Source organism: Electrophorus electricus, chromosome 19 (genome assembly GCF_013358815.1).
Source record: "Electrophorus electricus isolate fEleEle1 chromosome 19, fEleEle1.pri, whole genome shotgun sequence".
NCBI classification, from domain to species: domain Eukaryota; kingdom Metazoa; phylum Chordata; class Actinopteri; order Gymnotiformes; family Gymnotidae; genus Electrophorus; species Electrophorus electricus.
This window is the reverse complement of record NC_049553.1, coordinates 9,907,056-9,928,953: the sequence shown is the minus strand read 5'-3', so window position 1 is coordinate 9,928,953 and position 21,898 is coordinate 9,907,056. Positions and strand designations below refer to the sequence as shown.

The following is a 21,898-nucleotide window of genomic DNA, read 5'->3' as shown; positions in this document are numbered from 1 at the left end:
TGAGCGGCGCTGGAGGGCTGGGTAGATACGGTGTGGGGGAGACAGTGTGGAGAAGAGCTGCCTAACGCATGCACCCAGCAAAGATGTCCACACCTCCCACTGGATTCAGCAGTGAGCCAAGAAGGGTTCAGTTAAATGGTTCAGATGGAAAGCAGAGACAGCTTGAAGTGGCTAAACATGCTCTGCAAGTTAGCACAAACCTAGAATCTACCAGATATACGTGTTACATTTTACGTTTACATTTTTGGCATTGCTCTATATTAGAGCAAAATGGAGCTTAACAGGGCAATCTAACATGGCAGCTATATGGGTCTGATAAGAACTATTTGGCTAATATTATAAACATTACAGCATGGTACACCATCAGGAACATGAACTCCCCTTTCATACAGAATGTACAACATGGTTGTACTGAATGGAGACCATAACTAAAAATGCGTAAGCAGCCTGAACATAACATTTGGAGATATTGCAAGAATGGCTGCACTGTGTCCTGTGGTCCTAGAGCTCACCTGGTAAAGTAGGTAGAACAAGCGCAGGAGGGTCATGGGTCTGACTCCCAGGGAGCACAGCCCTCATCATGCGGGTTAATATAGACGTAAATGTAAATATCGCCTAAAGATAACTGGAGATCTTATGAGTTTTCACGCCATGTTTAAGGGGACAGAAACATTTCATGTACTTGACTCTTCCAATCCCCGTCGTTCTGTAGGCGGCAAGCCTGCCCAGCCGGTATGGCGTTTGTGGTACGGGGCGGGCCAGTCTGATTGCTCGTGCCTGCTTTGGGAAAAGGAAGAAAACGACTGTACATTCTGCAGTGTAGCAGTTATCAGATTATCTGATTACAGTGGGTGGTTTCTATTAAAAACACAGTCCCCTTTCCCAGAACAGAGGACCAGTACCAAAGCATACCAGTTTGTCCAAGCAAGCACCACCTAGAAACTCAAATGATTAAACAAATGATCTGCCACTACACATTACAGAACTAACTGCTCAAAACTAAAAGAAATATTTAGATTTTACATTGCATAAAGGTTTAAACAAGATACAAAAATAGTTAATAAAATTGCATGTCACAATGGGGACTACTTATAAGGAAAGGAATCACACTGCGGGACTGCTTCCTGTTTGTAATGGAATAGTGGAATGTGTTCCTGAAGTGTGGGCTGATTTAAACATCTGTGGCATCTTCCTTTTTTAACAAAATCAGGAAACGTGTCTCATACACAAATGGATCATTTCATGCATGCAGTCACATTGGTTTTGTCTGTGTATGGCACAAGTACATCGGCATACATGTTCTGCCAGACCTGAGCACACCACCCAGTCCACACACTACAACACGCGGTGTAGGACTCTGAGCCTGACTGACCTGTTTAAGAGCTTGAAAGGGTTTGTTATTCTCAACCTTATACCTCTAGAATTGTGACGAAGCATTAGCCATATTGACACATGTGCAAAGGTACACTTATACCAGTTTTAATGACATGTTTATTTTAGAAAATTCTGATTAAGAATTTCAAGGAATATCAAGCACTTTATAAATAGTTTAGGGACTATAACCCATTGTAACTCTTTTTTTAATTAAAGGGGTAGTTCAACCAAATAGTTGTAAACCAATGTATATAATGTTAGTGTGTCCAGCTGCCATATCATCATGCTAACTTGTTCATTCGTCATTAGCCGTGCTGGGATGGATGTACTATTGCTCTATGGCTGATGGCGTCTTAAGACAGTAAGTCGTGGAGGTCAGTTCAGTAACAGGCTGGTGTGGTGATCCTCACAGAGCAGGAGGTCACAGCGTTCATGTAGGCACTGGGATCACAGACTGTAAACACTTCTTTAATTCTCATGCTCTCTGATCTGAATTTAAAAAACTAACTTGGCTGACAGGTGCTTCTCAAACTCTATCTGTCTGTGCGTGTGTTTGTGGTTTTGTGCCTATGTGTATGACTGTGTGTGTGTGTGGGTTTGTGTATGTGTGTGCCTATGTATGTGTATGTGTCTGCGTGTGTGTTTAATGAGAATTCCTTCGCTGGTTCATGTAGTGGGAGGATTAGGCTGGTATATGAGAATAACCTATCTACAAATGCAGCCAAGGTTGAATGTATATAAGTATAAGTTCAGTATATGTTCAGTCCAGTAGATATTCCAGAGGCCACACACTGTATTCCTTTTCATACACAGTATCTTTAATTAACACATCAAATTCACACTTTTATCAAAAAACTATTACAGCTATTATCTTTAACAGAACACTTCTCACTGAGTGACAGAATAAATATTGCACTCTTTATCTATAGCGACACATGAGCATGGACGTAAACATATGAAATTCTGTGTTCAGCAGTGTGCTTTGCCCACTGCCTAGGTGTGTTCTGGATCTCAAAAGTCAAAGGTCAGGGTGATGAGTTCCAAGGTCAGGGTTCCATGAAGGGGTCAGTGGGTGTGGCATTGAAGCTGGCATCAGCAAAAATGGCGAGTGTACCAATGGTGGTGAAGACGACGAAGATCCAGAAGAAGAGGCGATCGACCACCATGGCAACAAACTGCCAGTCGTCCACCATCTGTAGGCATACACACGCACACACACGCATGCACGCACGCACGCACCCACAGGATATTATGTACACAGAAAGGAAAAAAGGTCTTTATAAATGTAAATGACAGACTGAAGAATGGTTAAGAAGACCCACAGAGGGATCTGCACTTCTGTTCTGTCATGTCCTGTTTCAGGACGGACATGGTGATGATGATGATGGTGATGATGGTGATATAATGCTAGAAATGTTACTGTCGATTTGCAGACACTTCTGTTTGGATTTTGATTTGCGGACACTTCTGTTTGGATGCATGTTGCTTCTTAGCGTCAAACTCTTGAATCTGATGTATGTGCGTATTGGTATCATCCATTGCATTTCCTCGCCGAGCAAGGTTAATGCGATCATATTTTCATTATTATTGACCATTTTGGCATGAAACCAGCAGCACACCTGAACTCTATGAACTGTGTGAGTGCACTGACAGATATGAAGGTCAGTGCCAACAACTGTTAATGCTGCTGCTTTACACTGAATATCCAGAGACGAAGAACAGCAAGCCAGTGGGTGTAGCCAGGACGAGGTTTTAGGCCTTCAAACACACTCAGACCACCCAGTCCCGACTCCATTTCACAAGGTTTGGCCAGGTTGTGCATAACTGCCAGTTTATCTGCTACAGGGTGAAGTCGAACAGATGCTATAAGAATGGCAGAAAGGGCATGAATGAAGGAGGTTCTCACAGCATGGTAATCCTTCTCCGCCTGCATCTGCCCGGCGATGTAGCAGACTGCCTCCACGGCAGACTTCAGGTCTGGAGGCAGAGTCAGGTGCAGACTGGGGCCATCGATAAATTTCCGCAGGTCCGTACAGAGGCCGTCTGGCTGGTACCTGCAACACGGCAGCAGTGACAGAAACAAGCAGGGTGATTGTCCAGCACGGTCCACTAGCACCAAGACCGAACAGGAGCGGGAGTATCCATAGTTTTGAAAAAGCAGCTTTCTCCGTACACTTTAACGTGTACGACAGTGACCACAGGGCAACCATCTAACACAATGAACATTATTACATTAACAGATCCTCTTGTTCTGTTTGTGTAATTTAAGTGAACTGCTTGGATTACAGCAGCTAGAAAACCACTAGCCACATCACACCACTCCACACACTAGTATGTGAGTACTACTTGCACCCATTTGCTTTTCACAAATAGACTTCTAACATTTAAAGCTTTAACACAGTCCAGCCAAGCTGTTGTGTAGGTGTGTGTGTGTTTGTTTGTGTGTGTGTGTGTGTGTTTGGGGTGGGGTTGGATGTGTGGGCTCTGACATAATCCCAAATCAGAGAGAAGGGCACCTTCCCCCAAATTCCATGTCAACATGACCCTTGAGGAATGTAGATCTCTCGTTCAATACACCCTGCTCTCTCTCCCCTCCTGAATTTTTATAGCGCCAGTGAATTAGTTAATCTGCTCTGTGGCAAAACACCCCACAACCCCATCCCACCACTGGAGGGCAGTGCAGATCTTCTCAGTGCACACACTCCTCTGTCCCTGCTGGTTGAGTGTTCTGGGCAGGCTGCAGCTGCTGTGGGCTCCCAGAGTGCACCAGTGTCCTGAGCAGCACTCCCCATACCGAGGGAAGCCCACTGATATACACTATACCACAGACATCCTAAAAGATATATTCATATATTCAGAGTCTAACAATCACATTTTCATTGTAATCTTCTTAATACCCCCCCCCCCCCACTATATTTGTAGGTAAAGTTTTGCTTGGCCTGATTAACATACATTTCCATACCCTTCAGCCATAGTTGCCTAAGCACAGAAAGCTAAGAGCCTCTCATGCACTTGTGTTTCCTCATATTAGATCTGTAGCATTTATCTGTTAATGACCATCCTGTCAATCTAAGATAAGAGATCTGCCAGGGAAAAAAAAAAGGTGAAACTGGAGAAAATGCGGGAGAGAGAGAGAGAGAGAGGGAGAGAGAGTGAGAGAGAGAGAGAGAGAGAGAGAGAGAGAGAGAGAGAGAGAGAGAGAGGCGTCCACTGTCCTGCACTGCAGAAGAGCCCTCCCTGTTTCCCTGCACGGGACCCGATGGAGAGAATCCCACGCTGTGTCTCGTACAGGATCAAGGCAGCATACTGCGCTTGCTGTGGCCGGCTCTCACACACCTTGACACTTGCTTTCACAGCTGCTGCCGTTTTCTGGAGCCCCATACCTCTTCCGACCCGGCCCCCCCTCCCTGCACCGTGGATCAGGCAAGTGCGGATGACTAATCAGGAAGGATTAATTCTACTAAGACATGCCTCTGCGTGTGCCAAGACACGGCGTAAAAGCAACTAAAGAGGTGCAAGATACTGCTGCCTCATCGAAAGCCTCTGATTCCATTTCCATCTCCCGCTCCTCCGTCTCTCCGCCTCCTTTCTTCCTCTCTTTCATCTCTAAACACGACAGGGCTAATGAGTCTCAGCAGATCTGTGCTGGTCATTATTATTCTAGCAAATCTTTTATTATACACACACACACCCTGCTCTCTAGGTCACTGAGAGAGCAGATCCCTGGATGAGGTGATTTGGAGCATATAAGAAACTACTAAGGATTAATCTCATCAGCAGAAGTTTAGCCACAGAGACTTCCCCACATGCCCAGGAGGGTTTTGTACAAGCAGATATCATACACTTCACTGTCATACACCACACACTTCACTGTCATACATCACACACTTCACTGTCATACACCACACACTTCACTGTCATACACCACACACTTCACTGTCATACATCACACACTTCACTGTCATACACCACACACTTCACTGTCATACATCACACACTTCACTGTCATACACCACACACTTCACTGTCATACATCACACACTTCACTGTCATTCATCACACACTTCACTGTCATTCATCACACACTTCACTGTCATACACCACACACTTCACTGTCATTCATCACACACTTCACTGTCATACACCACACACTTCACTGTCATACATCACACACTTCATTGTCATACACCACACACTTCACTGTCATACATTACACACTTCACTGTCATACACCACACACTTCACTGTCATACACCACACACTTTACTATCATACCTCATACATTTCAGTGTTATACGTCACACACTGTGCATACTGTCGAGCAACATAACAGTAAACCCCCCAAATCCCATGATTTCTGTTCCACACTAACACAGTTATTAATTCTGCCTTTTCATGCAGCTTCTGCTCAGTATTCTAAAATAGGTTTGGCAGAATTTACCAAATTTAGTTGTGTGTTTTGTACATTGATTATTCTAATAAGATCCTTCCTGAGTGTCTCACTTGCATGTGTGTCACCTGTGCTGGGGCTCACCTGTTGGGCTTGTGTGTGTGTGTCACATGAGCGGGGGCTCACCTGTTGGGCTTGTGTGTGTGTGTCAGCTAAACGGGGGCTCACCTGTTGGGTTTGTATGTGTGTGTGTCAGCTAAACGGGGGCTCACCTGTTGGGCTTGTGTGTGTGTGTCAGCTAAACGGGGGCTCACCTGTTGGGCTTGTGTGTGTGTGTGTCACCTGAGCAGGGGCTCACCTGTTGGGCTTGTGTGTGTGTGTGTCACCTGAGCGGGGACTCACCTGTTGGGCTTGTGTGTGTGTGTGTCACCTGAGCAGGGGCTCACCTGTTGGGCTTGTGTGTGTGTGTCAGCTAAACGGGGGCTCACCTGTTGGACTTGTGTGTGTGTGTTACCTGAGCGGGGACTCACCTGTTGGGTTTGTGTGTGTGTGTCACCTGAGCAGGGGGCTCACCTGTTGGGCTTGGGGAAGAGCACACTGGTGTTGGGCTTGCGGATAAAGTACTCGTCTGCTCCTCGGCTAGTGGCGTTGAGGTTCTCCTTCTTGGGAGGACGCTCCAAGGAGGGCAGCACCTCCACCTTGGGCCTTTGCATGCCCAGGTATGGGGGCAGCTGGTGGAGGAAGATCTGCAGAAAGCACAGGTGGCCTGTCAAGTGCCTCTGCTATAGGAAAGCTCTTTGACATTGAAGGAATATCAGATCTCAGTGTGCATAGAGTACTGCAGAGTAGCAGAGTTAAATTCTCTCATGACTACTAAGACTAGCAGTTAAACATAATTCCTGAAGGAACTATTATATATCAGTAAGCAGGACATTTTGTGAACCAAGCATGCGATCCAGCTGAAAACAACATCTGTAATTGACAATGATTAACAGAACCATCAAGGTTTACCTCAAAGTGTAAAAACTTTTTTGACTATGAGATTAAACAAGTTCCAGTGCTTGTAACAGTTATCACAGTCAACAGACGTTCTGCCTGCAAATGGCAGATTACATTAGCATCTTTCCTGTGCAGTCTTTTACAAGCATCATGCTTCACACAGGAGATGACATTTATGACCACACAGGAGATGACGTTTATGACCACACAGGAGATGATGTTTCTGACCACAGGAGATGATGTTTATAACCACATAGGAGATAACCTTTATGACTACACAGGACATGACGTTTATGACCACACAGGTGATGACATTCATGACCACATAGGAGATAACCTTTATGACCACACAGGAGATGATGTTTATGACCACAGTAGATGACATTTATGACCACACAGGTGATGACTTTTGTGACCACACAGGAGATGACATTTATGACCACACAGGAGACGATGTTTATGATCACATAGGATATGACCTTTATGACCACACAGGTGATGATGTTTATGACCACATTATAAGAGATGATTATTCTGACCACATGGTACATTCATAATATTTCTGTCCACACAGGAGGTAACATTTCTAACTACAAAGGAGATTACTTTTCTGTCTACATAGGTAGACCTGTCTAATCATGCATTTTAATGACATTTCTTAATTGTTTGTTTGATTTGAATTTCTGGATGTCATGCATTGTTTATGCAAAATATTACAAGGTTACAGTTAAATATTACAATCAATTATTACATATGTTTGTTAAGTCAGTAAGGATAATATTGCCTTGCTCAAAAGAACTTCTGATAAAAACTTACCTGAGAGTCTACATCTTGAATCTTGATCATTCTACATCATTATTCCGTGAATAACCTTGGGTGGCAGTAACTCACCATAAAAGCAGTAGGGTACATTTGCCAGCTTCTTATGCTACAAAGAGCATAGCCAGGCATGCCCTGTGAAAGGCTCAGTGCCTGTGCCCTGCATGAACATATGTGTTCGTATGTGTACTGTACACACACACACACAAACAAATGTGTACTCACGCACGCAAACACTCACACATGAACATGCAGAGATGCACACATATGCACAAACATATATAAAGAAACATGCACACACACGAACATATGCAAAGATTCACACATGTGCACACACACACACACACACACACACACACACACACACACACACACCCGTGTCATATTCACAAAGGATTTTACAGTGATGAATGGGTCAGGTTTGTGGGTAAGCTTGGCATAAAACCCATTATTTCTCTGTATTTCTAGTGTCAGTAAGAACTAGTGTCTGCTACTACACTATTAATACTTTTGTAATCATAAAAGATCACAGGGCTCCATCTGAGCTGTTACCCTGCTTGTATGTTTGTTTGTTTTGTTTGTCAGTCCTTCCTTACTTACTTCCCACCGTCCTGCCTTTCATGCTGATCCTGGTTCCATTATTAATGGCTAATTAACTCTCTACACTCTACACTGGAACAGGAATCACGGAGGTCCAGCATGGAGGAGCCCCTCCCCCTGATCTAAGGGGCTCTCAGTAATGTGGAGGCCAGCACTACTGATAGGAGGTTAATGACTGCACAGAGCGAGCTGTTTGCAGTACTCCCACACCATTGGCTTGGGTGCCTGATTCCTCACTAAGCCCAAACTTTCTCTGTTAATATTGTTTTTTTTCTTCTCTTTTTTGTTTGATTGTGAGCTCCTGTTACTCCTTTCATAACATCATGAAAATGTGTTTGAATTAGAGTAAAAGAAAGTGCTGAATATAGGGTTTGTCCAATATATGGGGCTTTTACTGTAAAGTCTCCAACTCTGAAAATGTGACTGATGTCACGAAGCTTGCTGCAAGTGCCGTGTGTCTCTTCACTTTCACATAATGTTCAGCTACTGAAGATCATCTGTACTTGAGAACAGTGACGAGGAGCTGGAGAGTCTGGATGAAACGAACAAAACATACAGACTAAAGAGCAGATTTGTGTAGTGAGCGTGAGCTGCTGACTGACCTTGCGTACCCACAGGGGCATGTCATGGGTGTTGGGTGAACGTTCGTGCAGGTTCAACACCACCACACTGAGGATGACAGAGAACGTCACCAGGATCATAGTGAACATCAGGTAGTTCACTATGATGGGCACGCCTAGGGAAGTCTCCGGAACTTTGTCAGCCAGCAGGAGAAGGAAGACAGTGAGGGTGAGCAGAACGTTGATGGAAAGACCCATCTTCTCTCCTGAACAGGGACAAGCCGAGAAGAAGCGGCGTACATTTCATGGAAGAATCAAACATGAAATTAGTCAGTTATGAAAAGATAATAGTTATGCTGAAGTATCTGAAGTCCAGGCCTGTCTAGTGGGTGCATGGTGCTAGTGGGCGTGGCAATGGGGAGGGGGCGCGGCAATGGCATCTCACCAGCCTCGGGTGGTAGATAGAAGTTAAAGATAGCGATGATGGTGAGTAAGACGCAGGGCAGGATAATGTTGATGATGTAGTACAAGGACTTTCTCTCGATGATCAGGTAGAAGGTGATGTCCTCATAGAAGTCTTCCTTCTTCACATTCTTCTTGGTCACCTTGTGACGAATATACCACTCACCGCTCTCTGTGGGCATGGGAACTCAGTCAAGCGGAGGGTACACTATGTGTATGTGTATTTTGCATTCAGTGTAGTCTTACTATAAAGAACCATTTGTTTTCATTTTCGCTTGAAATGGCAGGTCAGGCATCCACAGATCTAGTCATTTTAGTTTTCAGATCTGTCTGTGCGTCTGAAGCACGGCCGAGGCCACTCGAATAATCTAGCCTTGTTCTGGCCTCTTGATGTAAGTTGACATTGGTAAATAGTTTCTGCCTGGCTGGCATCAAAGGCTGCAGACATGATTGCTATGCTGAACGTTTCCCACGGAAGCTCCTTTCTGCTGCTTTGATCCCAGCTGGCTGTGTGTGCGTACCACTGAAGACTGTGTCATAGATGATCTCTCGGATCTCGTCGCCTTTCTCATCGAGGGCATACTGAAGATCTATTTCAGAGGAGTCGTACGTAGAAGAGTGGAATATCATGGTGCAGTTCTGCCAATCAAAGGGAAAGTATGTCACCTGTAAAATAAAAGGAAGAGTATGGAAATATAAGAACTGGAGGTCACATCTGAGGCCAGTGTATGCATTTTCCTATTGAATGTGTGTGTGTGTGTGTGTGTGTGTGTGTGTGTGTGCGTGCGTGTGCATATGCTTATGTGCTTATGTGTGATCACATCTGTCTACATGCCCTCCTCTGAAATGAATGATTTAATCTCTCAGATTATGCTTTATTTATATCTCCTCTAATAGTTTTTATTCTCTCTTTCTCATACACACACACACACACACACACACACACACACACACGTTCATGTGTCAATGTTCATTAAAAACATTCCAGTGAGAAAAAGTTGAAGAGAAATGTTCAGAGTATAGCAGAACAGAATGAAAAGGACAGAGAACGTGAGAAAGAGAACACTGGAAACAGGCTGTAATGTGCAGATAAAGGAGGCACACAACCAACAAATTTAACTCTAAATAACATTCACCAAACAAACAAATGCTGTTTATACAAATGAACCTAAATGAAAAATAATATAAATGAATTGCGCAAATACACTTCATGCGTAGTTAAAAAAAGACTTTTGCATTGTACACTTTCCAAGCCCCGTGTGCCATAGTGTACAGTAACATTTACTGGAACGCATGGTCCTGTCTGTGAACATTGGTTAAGTGATAATTTTTTTGAGGTTGGCATTTTGGCTCTGTAATCCAGCACATTGGATTTGGAATTATTATAGTGATTATAGAGCTAAAGTGCAGAATGTAGCTTTGTTTCAAAGCCTGCATTTAAACCAATCAACTATAATATTAAAACCACATACCTAATATTGTGCTACCAAAATAGCTCTGAACTATCAAGACATGGACTACACAAGACCTATGAAGGTGTCCTGTGCTATGTAAGACCAAGACATTAGCAGCAAATCCTTTAAGCCCTGTATGTAGTAAGGTGGGGCCTCCATGATTTGAATTCATTTTTCCAGTGCATCCTACAGATTCTCCACTGAACTGAGACCTGCGGTATTTGGAGGCCAGATTTTGGCACATTCCTCAAACTATTCCTGAACAAATTCTGCAGTGTGGCAGGGTACATTATCCTGTCGAAAAGGCCACTGCAACTGAGGAATAACATTGCCATTTAGGGTTGCACTTGGTCTATAACAATATTTAGGTAGGTGGTACGTGTCAAAATGAAATCCACATGAATGCCAGGACTCAAGATTTCCTAGCAGAACTTTCCCAGAGCATCACACAGCCTCTGCCAACTTGTCCTCTTCTTATAGAGCATTTTTCCTGCTTCCAACACATCAGTTTCAAGAACTGACTGGTCACTTGCTGCCTAATATATCCTACCCTTGACAGATGCTATTGTAGTGAGACAATCAGCGTCATCCACTTAACCTGTCGGTGTTTTTAATGTTACGGCTGATTTTTAAGGGTCCCCATTTAAGGCAGTTGAGTAAATTAGCACTATTCAAAATACAACTGTCATGTCTAACATTTTGGTTGCCAATTTTTTGTAGTTGATGACTGATTGAAGTCTATGACCCACAAACATCACAGACAGGTCTATATCACAGCCAGGTCTATATCACAGTTCATTTCAACTCCTGCTTTCAGGGTCTTCATTCTTAAAAAAAACATGGGGCATTTGGTTGAATCTGAACAGCTAAGATGCTTTTGCTCACTTCAACTGATCCTTATTCTGCTGTTAGCAGCCACACAACCCCACCATGTTTTTGAGAAGAGGATCACGTGCACTGCCTTCTCTTTTGGCACAAGCTCATCACTGCCTCTTCTACCCACTACACTTTCTCCCAGGCTGTCGTCTAAATATTTCAGTATGCAGTATGTGACCAAAATAAAAATTTCCAGTACACCAAAGATACCTGGATCACGTACTACTTTGGTCAAATATTCCAGTGTGCAACTAGAGCTATCTTCATTGTGTACTGCATTCCAACATGCAATGGTGGCTGAAAATCTTTCCCGGATGAGCGAAACCTTCATACTTTCGCGTGACCTCGTAGTATGGCTTGCATAATTGATACTATACTGCATACTACAAGAGGGACCAGTAAGCAGTATACAATATAAACTGCAGTATACAGTATACAGTACATAGTATGCTATTTTGAACATAGACCCAGAATATTATAGGGTTTCCATGTTTTTTTAACTGAACCTTTCTCTCATTTCTGTTCTTAAGACATACAATTGGTTTGCAGCTGGTGATGAACCACCAGCAGTCATGGTTTGTATATTCATTATGGTAATCTAATGCATGTATGTATCAACTCAGTACATTGCTGTAAAAAAAATAGTAACATTTACTGTAGCTTTGAAGTAAAGCCGTTCAGCTTCATAGTCATCACCTCTGCACACTGTATGGTCTGTGTGAGGGCTGTCATACCTTAACTCCACAGGAGCTCCGGTAGATAGCAGGGGGAGACCATGTCACTCGCCCATTGCTGTACACCTGGGCATGGACATACAGAGACACATCGAACACACCATCGTTACTGCACACACACACACACACACACACACACACACACACACACACACACACACACACACACAAAGGCTTAATGTAAATATTCTCTGATCAGTAACACCCTTACAGTCTTTAATGTACTGGACATAAATATCGAAAGTAAAAAATTGCTTGAACAAGCTTGTACAGGTTATTTGATTTACATTACCTTGCACTTCAGTATCAACCATATAAATGTATTTTCTTACAAAACCATCAATTAAATGAAAATCAGTATAAAAAAAAACAACGAATGATTTATCCATGTCCTCATTACAAAACATGCTGAGAAACTCACATTGGATTCTGAACTTTCCATCTTGAGCTTATGCACTGGACCACTGATCATGGGTCAATACCTCTTGTGGGCATGCCCAGAACCAGTCCCTGCTTTCTGCATGAAGGTGCTATTAAAATTCTGTTGCCTTTTTTTCATGAGCTTGCTGAATGTGCAGACCACATCCAAAGTGGCTTACAGGAACGTGCTGTCACTTTGATGCCATATTTGTAAATCCCCAGACAAGCAATTTCAAGGTAAGTAATACCACACCTGTTGGTGCAACCCCCTGCATCTATGCATCCCCATTATCTACAGAACGAGGTCAATTTGATGCGCTCCCATATAAATTTCAAAACTACAAACACTGATGTAATGCCACGTGGAGCTTGGCAGTGACATAATCATTGTTGTTTTGGCTCCTAACTTCACCAGGCTGGATTTGAAATGGTACAATGACTATGAAGTTAAAGTACAGCATATCAGCATTAATTTGATGGCATTCACACGTGTTCTTGTTGAAACATGTAGGAATACTAGTCCTTTTCATGCAGTCTATGCATTCTCAGTGTGATTCCAGCTGGGTTACTCATATGGTTAATAAAGGACTGTTTGCTCTGAAAAACCAGTTGCTTTCACAGCTGATGCAAGGTCAAGCACCATCCACGACATTTGATGATGGAAGACATTTGGTTGGATCTGCTCCTGGTGTCGCAAAAAAAAAGAAAAAAAAAAAAAGAAGAAATAATCGTAATGCAAAGATCATTACATGGTAGGGTATCATACTGAACACTCGCTGTAGCATTTGAGATAGTCTTAACGCTACAATGCATGTGACAAACGAGGCCCCAATCAATTAAGATGCTTCAGTCACAGTAGAATTCTGTCACTTCAGAATTCATCCCACTGCCTCTGTCAGCAGTCACGTCAAGATGAGAGAATCCGTGGGTAATGGGTTGAGTGTATATCTGTTTCACACATATTATTCCATACATGCTGTTGGTCATATACCTTAGCGGCTTGACAGAGGAGCAGACAACGTGTAAAGGTTAAAGTGGAGTGGAGTTTATCAGAGTTTATTCTAGAGTGTGAAGTGACTGCGCACAGCAGGAAGGGCAACAGATGGAAGACTTAAACCTTAGCAGTTCAGTTTCATCCTCAGTCTGCCACTACCATAGCTCGTCTGCTACTGCTAAGCTGAATGTGGAACTGTTGCGTCGTACAAGCTTATTTTTTGACAGTTAATACTTTGGCTTAATTTGACATATTTATTATCACTTGCAGCTTCATGATGGCCTGCTTTACAGTTGACAGTTCTTTGGTCTTTGTCTTGTGAGAGTAACACACCCCACATGCAAACACTGACTCTAGAATTAGATTCTAGACTCTAGAATTAGACTCTGTCATGTTGGTAAAGTGATCCTGGCATACCATGCGATGCAACGCCAAGAACGAAACGACTAGCCAAGCTGACTATTATTTATGCTCCATTAAAATGGTGGCACTATCTGTAAAAGGAGTCTGTGCATCCAGTACAGATGTAAATGCTTTGGAATGAATGCCAGCCTCCTGCACTTTACCTTCATAGCCAGCGCTTCATTTACAACTCAAACTGATGGGGTGCAGAGCTAAAGCAATGAAAACTGTGCCACTGTTCAATGATTTAGTTCACCGTTAGTCCGCTTAGTCCATGGCTCAGTTAGTTAGTTCTTCAGATGTAACCCAGAACTCCTTCCCTTGGCAGGTACCTGCTAGGACATGGTGGACAAGTGACCTTGGGAACAAATTACACTATCAGGAAGACCTCAGTATGTGACACTGAGACTATTCGTACCAATAATGAGAATAAACTGACCTATAAAGAACATTTTTCAACACAAATGTTTTCCAGGGACTTTCTGCCTTGTCTTGTGCATAAATGAATCCCTGTTCTAATGCACTTACTCAGATCACTAAGGGTCTGATATTTAGCTGATGACACACGTCCTGGTGCGTTTGGGACTGGGACTGGGAAAAGCTGTCCTCCGCCACTGTGTTCATATTATCAGTGCGATTACTCCATTAAAACAGACTGAACACAGAGACCAGCCTGCTGTACGACAGGTTTGTACACATCATTAAGTCAAATCTGCCCTCTATTCTTAAACCTCTTTTCATGATAATGCACAACAACAACTATTCTTTCACTGGGGACCAGTGGCAGAGCTGTTCGTATGTTTATCTACAACCTAGCAGAAGTGGTGTAGTTCTTTTCTTTGCAGGTAATGGTGCTTGATGGAGACAGCGCAGCAGGACAGGAGGCAGCATTAATCAGGGACACTAAGGAGAGCCGCGCTGCTGCCTCATCGCTGTGGGACCTGTGGGCGACGCTGAGTCAGTGGGGTCTAGGAGGCCCAGTATGGCAGCTATTGGAAAACCCTGCTGCTAAATTGGCTATAATTCTGGGATGAACGAATTTACTGCAGAGTTAATGGAAGTCTGTCTGCCTCTACACAGCACTAGGCCAGGAAACCACTGTGTGTAGCGAGAAAAGAGAGAGAGAGAGAGTGAGAGAGAGAGAGAAGAGAAAAGGCTGCTTGTCTGCCTTGTGGAAGCTACTCACACATACACTCACTTGTTGATAAGAACGATGTCTGGGAGCCATAATTTTTTTGAGGGAATTCGAAGTATGTCAGTCCCATCATGCTCTTTGGGGTTCCAGGTCAACCGGTGATCCTTCCACTCCTGCAATATATGGCCCAAAAATACACACTTTTGGATGCCAACCTGACTGTAGACCTGGCCCATCACACCGAGGTGCGATGTAGCTATGGCTCACAGATGTCATAGCAATATCCCATCTGAGTGAGCGGCATGGACTGTAGAGCCAGTCTCACTGAAGACAAAACCACCAGGAGACAAAGGGAGATGGGCTGGAAATGAGAACTCTAACCAGTTCATTTCATCACATTCATTTCAAATCTTCCACCCCACACCATTAATTATACTGGATGCAATTTCTCTGTGCATTTGTCCATGAATAATATCTGGGGCATTTGCATAATTTTTCATTTTGCATAATTTGTTCTTTATTGTTTCCAGTGTTCATAGCTTGATCATAATGGATGTGCACATGTTAACATCCAGGCCTGGTAAGATGTGCAGAGGCCAGCGTTTCACAGATTTCACAAGCGAGGCTTTCAAAATTGGAAATGTTGAGGGAGCTGGATGTGCTGGGGGCGGAGAACAGCCCCCATCTAGCACCAGCACTCACCATGTTCATGATCACAAAGGTGTTCATCTCTTCATTCTTCATGTTCTGTGGTGGAAAAAGGAAGCATTCCAATTAACAGCCGACTCTGTACCCTTCATGCAAGTCTGCATAATCTGTTAACAAAATCACTACTGTTGCTGTAAAAAAGCAGCTATAACTGCACTGTTGTCTATAATTAAGTCCAGTTGTAATCCTTACTCACTTACTTCTTACTTACTCTGTCACGGTGTATACCAGCTTTGGGAGTTTGCGGGCTTTTCATCTAATGATATTTATCATAACAACGTTCATGGTAGAAGATCTGCTGATATCAAATTACATATTTGAACTTGTGGATCAGTAATTTAGAATCCATATGTTGGAGAGGTCAGGGTGTGGCTGTGATGAGCAGGTAGAGGGCTCGCTACAGGAACAGGAACGACTGGGAATGCTGTTCCCAAACTGCTGTGTGAGCAGGTGCTAGTGGATGAGGAAGGCTGATGGGAATGTTGAATCGGGGGAGGCACGGAGGGAGGCCTGGCTATTTAAAGCCACAGCAGGAATGCTAGAAAGACAGCTGTTCCAAGCCCTCAGCCCATGACACACAGGTGGAGGACGGGCAAAGGAAGACCACATTACAAACAAATAGCTTTGCATCACGCAAACACTGCTATCTCCTGAATTTACTGACAGAATATGATTAAAATAGTAGATATGGTTATTATGACTACACATATGATTACTACCAGCTTCATAGGGCCACATTTAGTAGAGTGTTTAGTACATGCATTTCCAGAAACATAATCAGTGATTCTAGCATATGAGTTCAGCACACCACCAGAGAAAGAGACTGAAAGTCATGGTGTTTTCCTGTCAGGATGTATATTTGAGTATGCATAAAGGCCGGCTATTAATATCCACTCACAGGAAATAGAGGATACTGTGACCTGGATTACTTGCAGTAAGTAACACCCCCCCCACACACACGCGCGCATGCACACACACACAGAGCAACAGCTGAGACAAATTAAGTTAGTGCAACAAAAATACATTTCCCCAAGTCTCTTCGAAACTTGCAATTTATTAATAAAATAAAAATAAAAATCTATAAGGACACCTGCGTGGATGCATGTGGGAGCGTACCAGGCTAATGAAAGATGACAGGATCATGCCGATCCTCACGACCACTCTGCTCTGGGGCTTCTCGGCCGGCCGCACTTTGGGGTTGTATGCGGTGAAAAGCTTATTCATTAAGTCATTCTCTGCTTCTGAGGCCCCTGGGAGAGAAATGCCCAATCGTGTCAGAAATGAATTTCTTTTGACTTGGTATTCAATGGTTTTTAATTGATGTGATAGAACATAGGTAGGTTTTCATATCAAAGACCAGGTGGTCCAGGTGCTAGAACTTTTCAGCACTCTTTTTACCATGCACATGAGTTGACTGTAATGCCCAGTCAGTTACATTAACTGTTCAATACCAGTGATTACAAAATCCTGGATCAGAAAATAGATCTGTGGTAGAGCTGCAGTCCGTGTGTTTGTTTCCCATGATTATGACATATGAATATGAATGAGACTTTTTTTTTTGCAAAGACAGTTCCACAATACTAAAATATAAAATAGAAACTTGCAGCAGCATTGATTGGAAGGAGAGCTGTGGGCTCCTCTAAAGCTCCGTGCTCTCCAGTGCGTGCGGCTCCGTTGGCGCTTCATTTGTGTCTCCGTAAACGCTGATGTGTCTGATGTTGTCATGCATCCCTCCTGTTCCCCTGCTTTCGGAGGTTAGGAGCTTTCATAGGCGGTGGCTTTGCTTCCACCACATCCATTAACCCTGTCCGAGTTGCAGGCCCACCAGGGTCCGCGCTGGCAGTAACAAATGACAAGCCTCACCCTGCATGTCGTCTCCATTAGCACACCACCAAGAGGGGCTGGTACTACATCCTGGCACATGACAGGAGGAGCCTGCAGCTACAGTCTTGAGGCATGAGTAGGCAAAGAGCCCTTTCAGCTTGTGAAGGCACAAAAATGTACCGGGAATACAAGAAAATTGAGCAGGGGAAAGCAGCAGGGGAGAAATTAGCAGAAGAAAGTGAAAAATGTTTTGGTTTTTTTTCCTGATGAACAACAGCATTTGAAAATGAATGAGACCTTCTGGAGGATTGCCATTGATACTGTAGTTTTCCCCTCAAATACATGGCCCAGTGGCTGACAAATCATTGCTGCGATTAACCTCTCTAAAACACCTCTAAATTACCACCTCTTTTAAATAGTTGCTGATTCTGGATTTACGTTAATCAACTAATTTCCTCTGGGCATGTTTCAAAGTCAGCAAAAAAAGCAGAGAATATAAAAAATAAAGTTAGGCACAATTAAATCAAAAGGTTGAAAGTGCAACTATTTGGGTGGTTATTGAGCTTCTTTAGTGGTTGGTATAGTGTAGTGGGTATCAGTGCTGTTTCTCCCATGGAGGACTAATGCAGAATGCATACTCCATCTGGGAAAATGATCTGAGCTATATAAATAAGAGTCAACAGTAGCGTTGGGAAAGCCCCTAACGCTACATTCACCTCACTCTGTAACATTTTAACGGTAAATCTCTTATCCAGAGCGTCTGCCAAATGCGAAAAATGTCATGTAAAATGTAAACTAAACAAGGGAGCGTATTTATACCATTCCAAACATTCTAACAGGGTTTTGCAATCTGTGGAGTCAAAGGAAGCACAAATATCTAGGTTTTTTTATTTCATTAAAAATATTATTTTATGTAGACTTCTCAGAAACTTTGGGTCTAATCATCTAATTTTTTTATGCTAACACACAGACTGGCGGTCGGTAACCATAAAAAAACAAGGTTTTATTATACATTACATATCTACATGCAGAACAACACAAACATTTTAAACAATTTGGGAATCCTTTAAAGAGTGTAGAGTCGTATCACATAAATGACCTTCAGTCAATGTCATATTTAGTGAAGCCAAGATAATTCCAATTTGGTATGGAAAACGGGGTCTGATGGAACTAACAGTAGTTTAGAAAACTAAAATTTGTATGCATGAACAGTCTAGGTAACGGGACATTTCCTCAATGCTAACTAAACCACATCGAAAACAAACACAAAGCAGTGTTACTGTACACGAGACATAACGCGGTGCTCCGTTTGGTCTCGCAATACAACGGTGAGACTTGACAGCTTACCTCCGATTACGCACACGCCGTACACACAGCAGGTGAGCAGGAGCCAGTCCTGGGCCTTCATCGTGACCCACGAATTCAAAACACTATAATATTTTTATTTGCGCTAAGCAAACTTTAAGGCACGTCCGTTTCCTTCTCGAGAGTTTCGCAGCCTGCGCTGTGAGCGGAGTTACGGCGTGTCGGGCAGGGGGTTCGCGCCCCCGAAGGAGAAACACAAGAATCAGAACCTGGCTGATACTTTCTGAGCTTTTAAAGGCACTGCAAACACTTATATTTCTAAAAACTACTACAACTGGTAGCCTACTGCCAATAATATTAATAAATATAATAATAATACCCGTACAACGGTTTCGATTGAATTAGGGCTGTCTAATCGATGTGTAAATAGAACGTGCTTCACTTTTTAGTTAGACATTTAATTAACCGTATATAATTATATCAGAGTTAAAAAAAAAAAGCCCAATATATAATAGAGTGATAAACTGTACGAAACCGTACCAAAGACTTGTGCCTAAATGCGAATCATCTTTAAAGCAGGGCGCAGAATGACTTTCGCCACGGCTAACTCTGTATAGACTACAATTACCCTGATTACATGAGCCTTATATTGTGTGTAACTTACGAAAGGTTAAACGGCCGTACATTAAACCGGTAAACTTATTTTTGTCAATATCATTTGTGTGTGTGTGTGTGTGTGTGTGTGTGTGTGTGTGTGTGTGTGTGTGTGTGAGAGAGAGAGAGAGAGAGAGAGAGAGAGAGAGAGAATATATATTTACTTTTTTATTTGGGCACTAAGACCTCTTTTAGTCTCAGGTGTACCTGTTAGGCCCCCAAGCCTAATTCTCAACAATAGTTGAATGGTGTTTAAAAAAGCATAGCTTAATAGAAACGATTAGTTTTAGAATATAATAGTTTTGAACGACTAAAAAACTCTAAATGAACGCATGAATATGCACAGAAAAAAAACATTATTGCTTTACACTGAGCTTTAACTTCGGACAAAATACCTAACCATGCTTGCTGATATCTTTAGCCTGGGTGAAGGCAGGACAAGTGAAACCAGGGTTTCGAAACTTCAGATCGGACCGAATGATTCATTTTACTTTGATGGTTCGAGCGTTTTATTGCATCATTCACCTCCAGCTCTCTTTAATGAAAAACAGATCCTGCTGCTCGCATCTTCCCAACCAGTTGTTCCTCCAGTTATTGTTCTCTTGTTTCTGTCCAGAGTGCAGAAACACCTCAGCAGATTCCTCAGACTCCATTTGCTCCACAGGCCTCTCAGCACTGGCCCTGAGACAGGAAGGCCCGCAGGGCACGGAAAGGACGCCCCGGGTGCCGGGCGCCAGCCCGAACACTGCAAATTACTGGTAAATGAGTATTTATCGCTTCAGGGTGTTTATTTGGTGTGTTGTATGTCCTTAGTTTCCTTTTAGTATCATTTAAAATGTCACCCTCATTGTGGTGTGTTTTATTTTAGGTAGGCCCTATATTTATCCTATATTTGTATAAGTTTTGTTATTATTTAATTAGATTTATTAATTAATAAGGATGCGAACGGTATTCACTAACCAGGCGCCTTTCGCTGAAGCCGTGTATAGTGGGTGAGCTGCGCGTGTAATCGCTTATGGAGTCTGCTCACCTCTATGTAAAGAAAGCCCAGCACAGGCAACAGCAACTCGGTGGTTAAGGTCCTTGACTTGTAATCAAAAGGTCGTTGGTTCAAGCCTCATCGTTACCACTGTTGGGCCCCTGAGCAAGACCCTTAACCCTTGGTTGCTCAAGTTGTACTCAGTCATAATTGTAAGTCACTTTGGACAAAGGCGTCAGAGAGATGCATAGTGTGCGTAGGTTAACACAGTGTCCAGATGACACAACAGCCCTGAAGATGTACATGTTTTTAAAAGGAGTTTTTAGTTTTTAGATGTAGCCTAATATTTCACGCTGCGCCAGAACCACTTTGCCACTCTTAAGTGGCCTACTCTGGCTCCAAAGAACTGGTGCTAATGTGATGTTGGTGTATAGACCAATTGCTCCACTCGTTAATTTGAATGATGCGCCGTTATATTGATAATTAGCTATCAGCTATTGAGGGTTAGCGCTGAGATTTCTACGCCCGTTGACCAGGGCCTTACACATTTAGAGCTACGGAAGCGTGAGGTTAGGACAAGGCTAATACATGGCTACATATTTTCTTCTTGTGGATATAGAGCAGTGTTAATTAGGAAGACTTGCTGTTGTGCACAGGTGCGGGTCTAGCAATACCAAAAGGCATTAAAAACGTATGTCGCCCGTGTCGGGCTCGTCGCGCTCTGTTCGCGTTAATTTATGACCCACTATCGCCCCCTTTTGGTTCGCAGCCAATTTAATTTAGAAGTCAACCCGCAATTAACTACTCATAACCGGCGCACACTGACCAGTCATGCGGTTGAGATATAAATAAATGGCAGCTGTTAGAAAGGAAATTAGCCCACACTGTTTTTTCCTTAGGGATGGAATATAGAAGCATAACCAATAACACCAGAATGATTCAAACAGAATGCGCAAGAACATCAAAGTACAAACTAAACACTGATAGGCGTAGTTTTTACAATCATACAAATATATTAGTTTTATTCAATAATATCCAATAATAGGTCTCCCACAATGTTTGTGTAAGATATTATAGAAATAGATACAGTCTATTGCAAATGCAGGGGCAAGAATGGATGGGCTAAGGTATTATGGGTGGGGTCATACTGACTTATTAAATAGGGATCATCTTTATTAGCTGTGTCCAGTAAATGTCAGTTTATGCATG

General features: G+C 42.9%; 1 protein-coding gene across 1 annotated transcript; it reads right to left on the bottom strand.

The window, feature by feature from the left end:
• Positions 1-2,170: 2,170 nt before the first annotated feature.
• chrnb1 (cholinergic receptor, nicotinic, beta 1 (muscle)) lies at positions 2,171-19,291 on the bottom strand. The gene is made up of 11 exons (XM_027028923.2): positions 19,099-19,291; positions 17,044-17,177; positions 15,922-15,966; positions 15,283-15,392; positions 12,269-12,377; positions 9,726-9,870; positions 9,188-9,376; positions 8,785-9,008; positions 6,338-6,510; positions 3,281-3,428; positions 2,171-2,567 (listed from the first exon to the last, which is right to left on the bottom strand). Exons 1-11 carry the CDS (start codon positions 19,157-19,159, stop codon positions 2,421-2,423), a joined length of 1,485 nt encoding a protein of 494 aa, XP_026884724.2. The 5' UTR covers positions 19,160-19,291; the 3' UTR covers positions 2,171-2,420.
• Between the last annotated feature and the right edge of the window lie 2,607 nt (positions 19,292-21,898).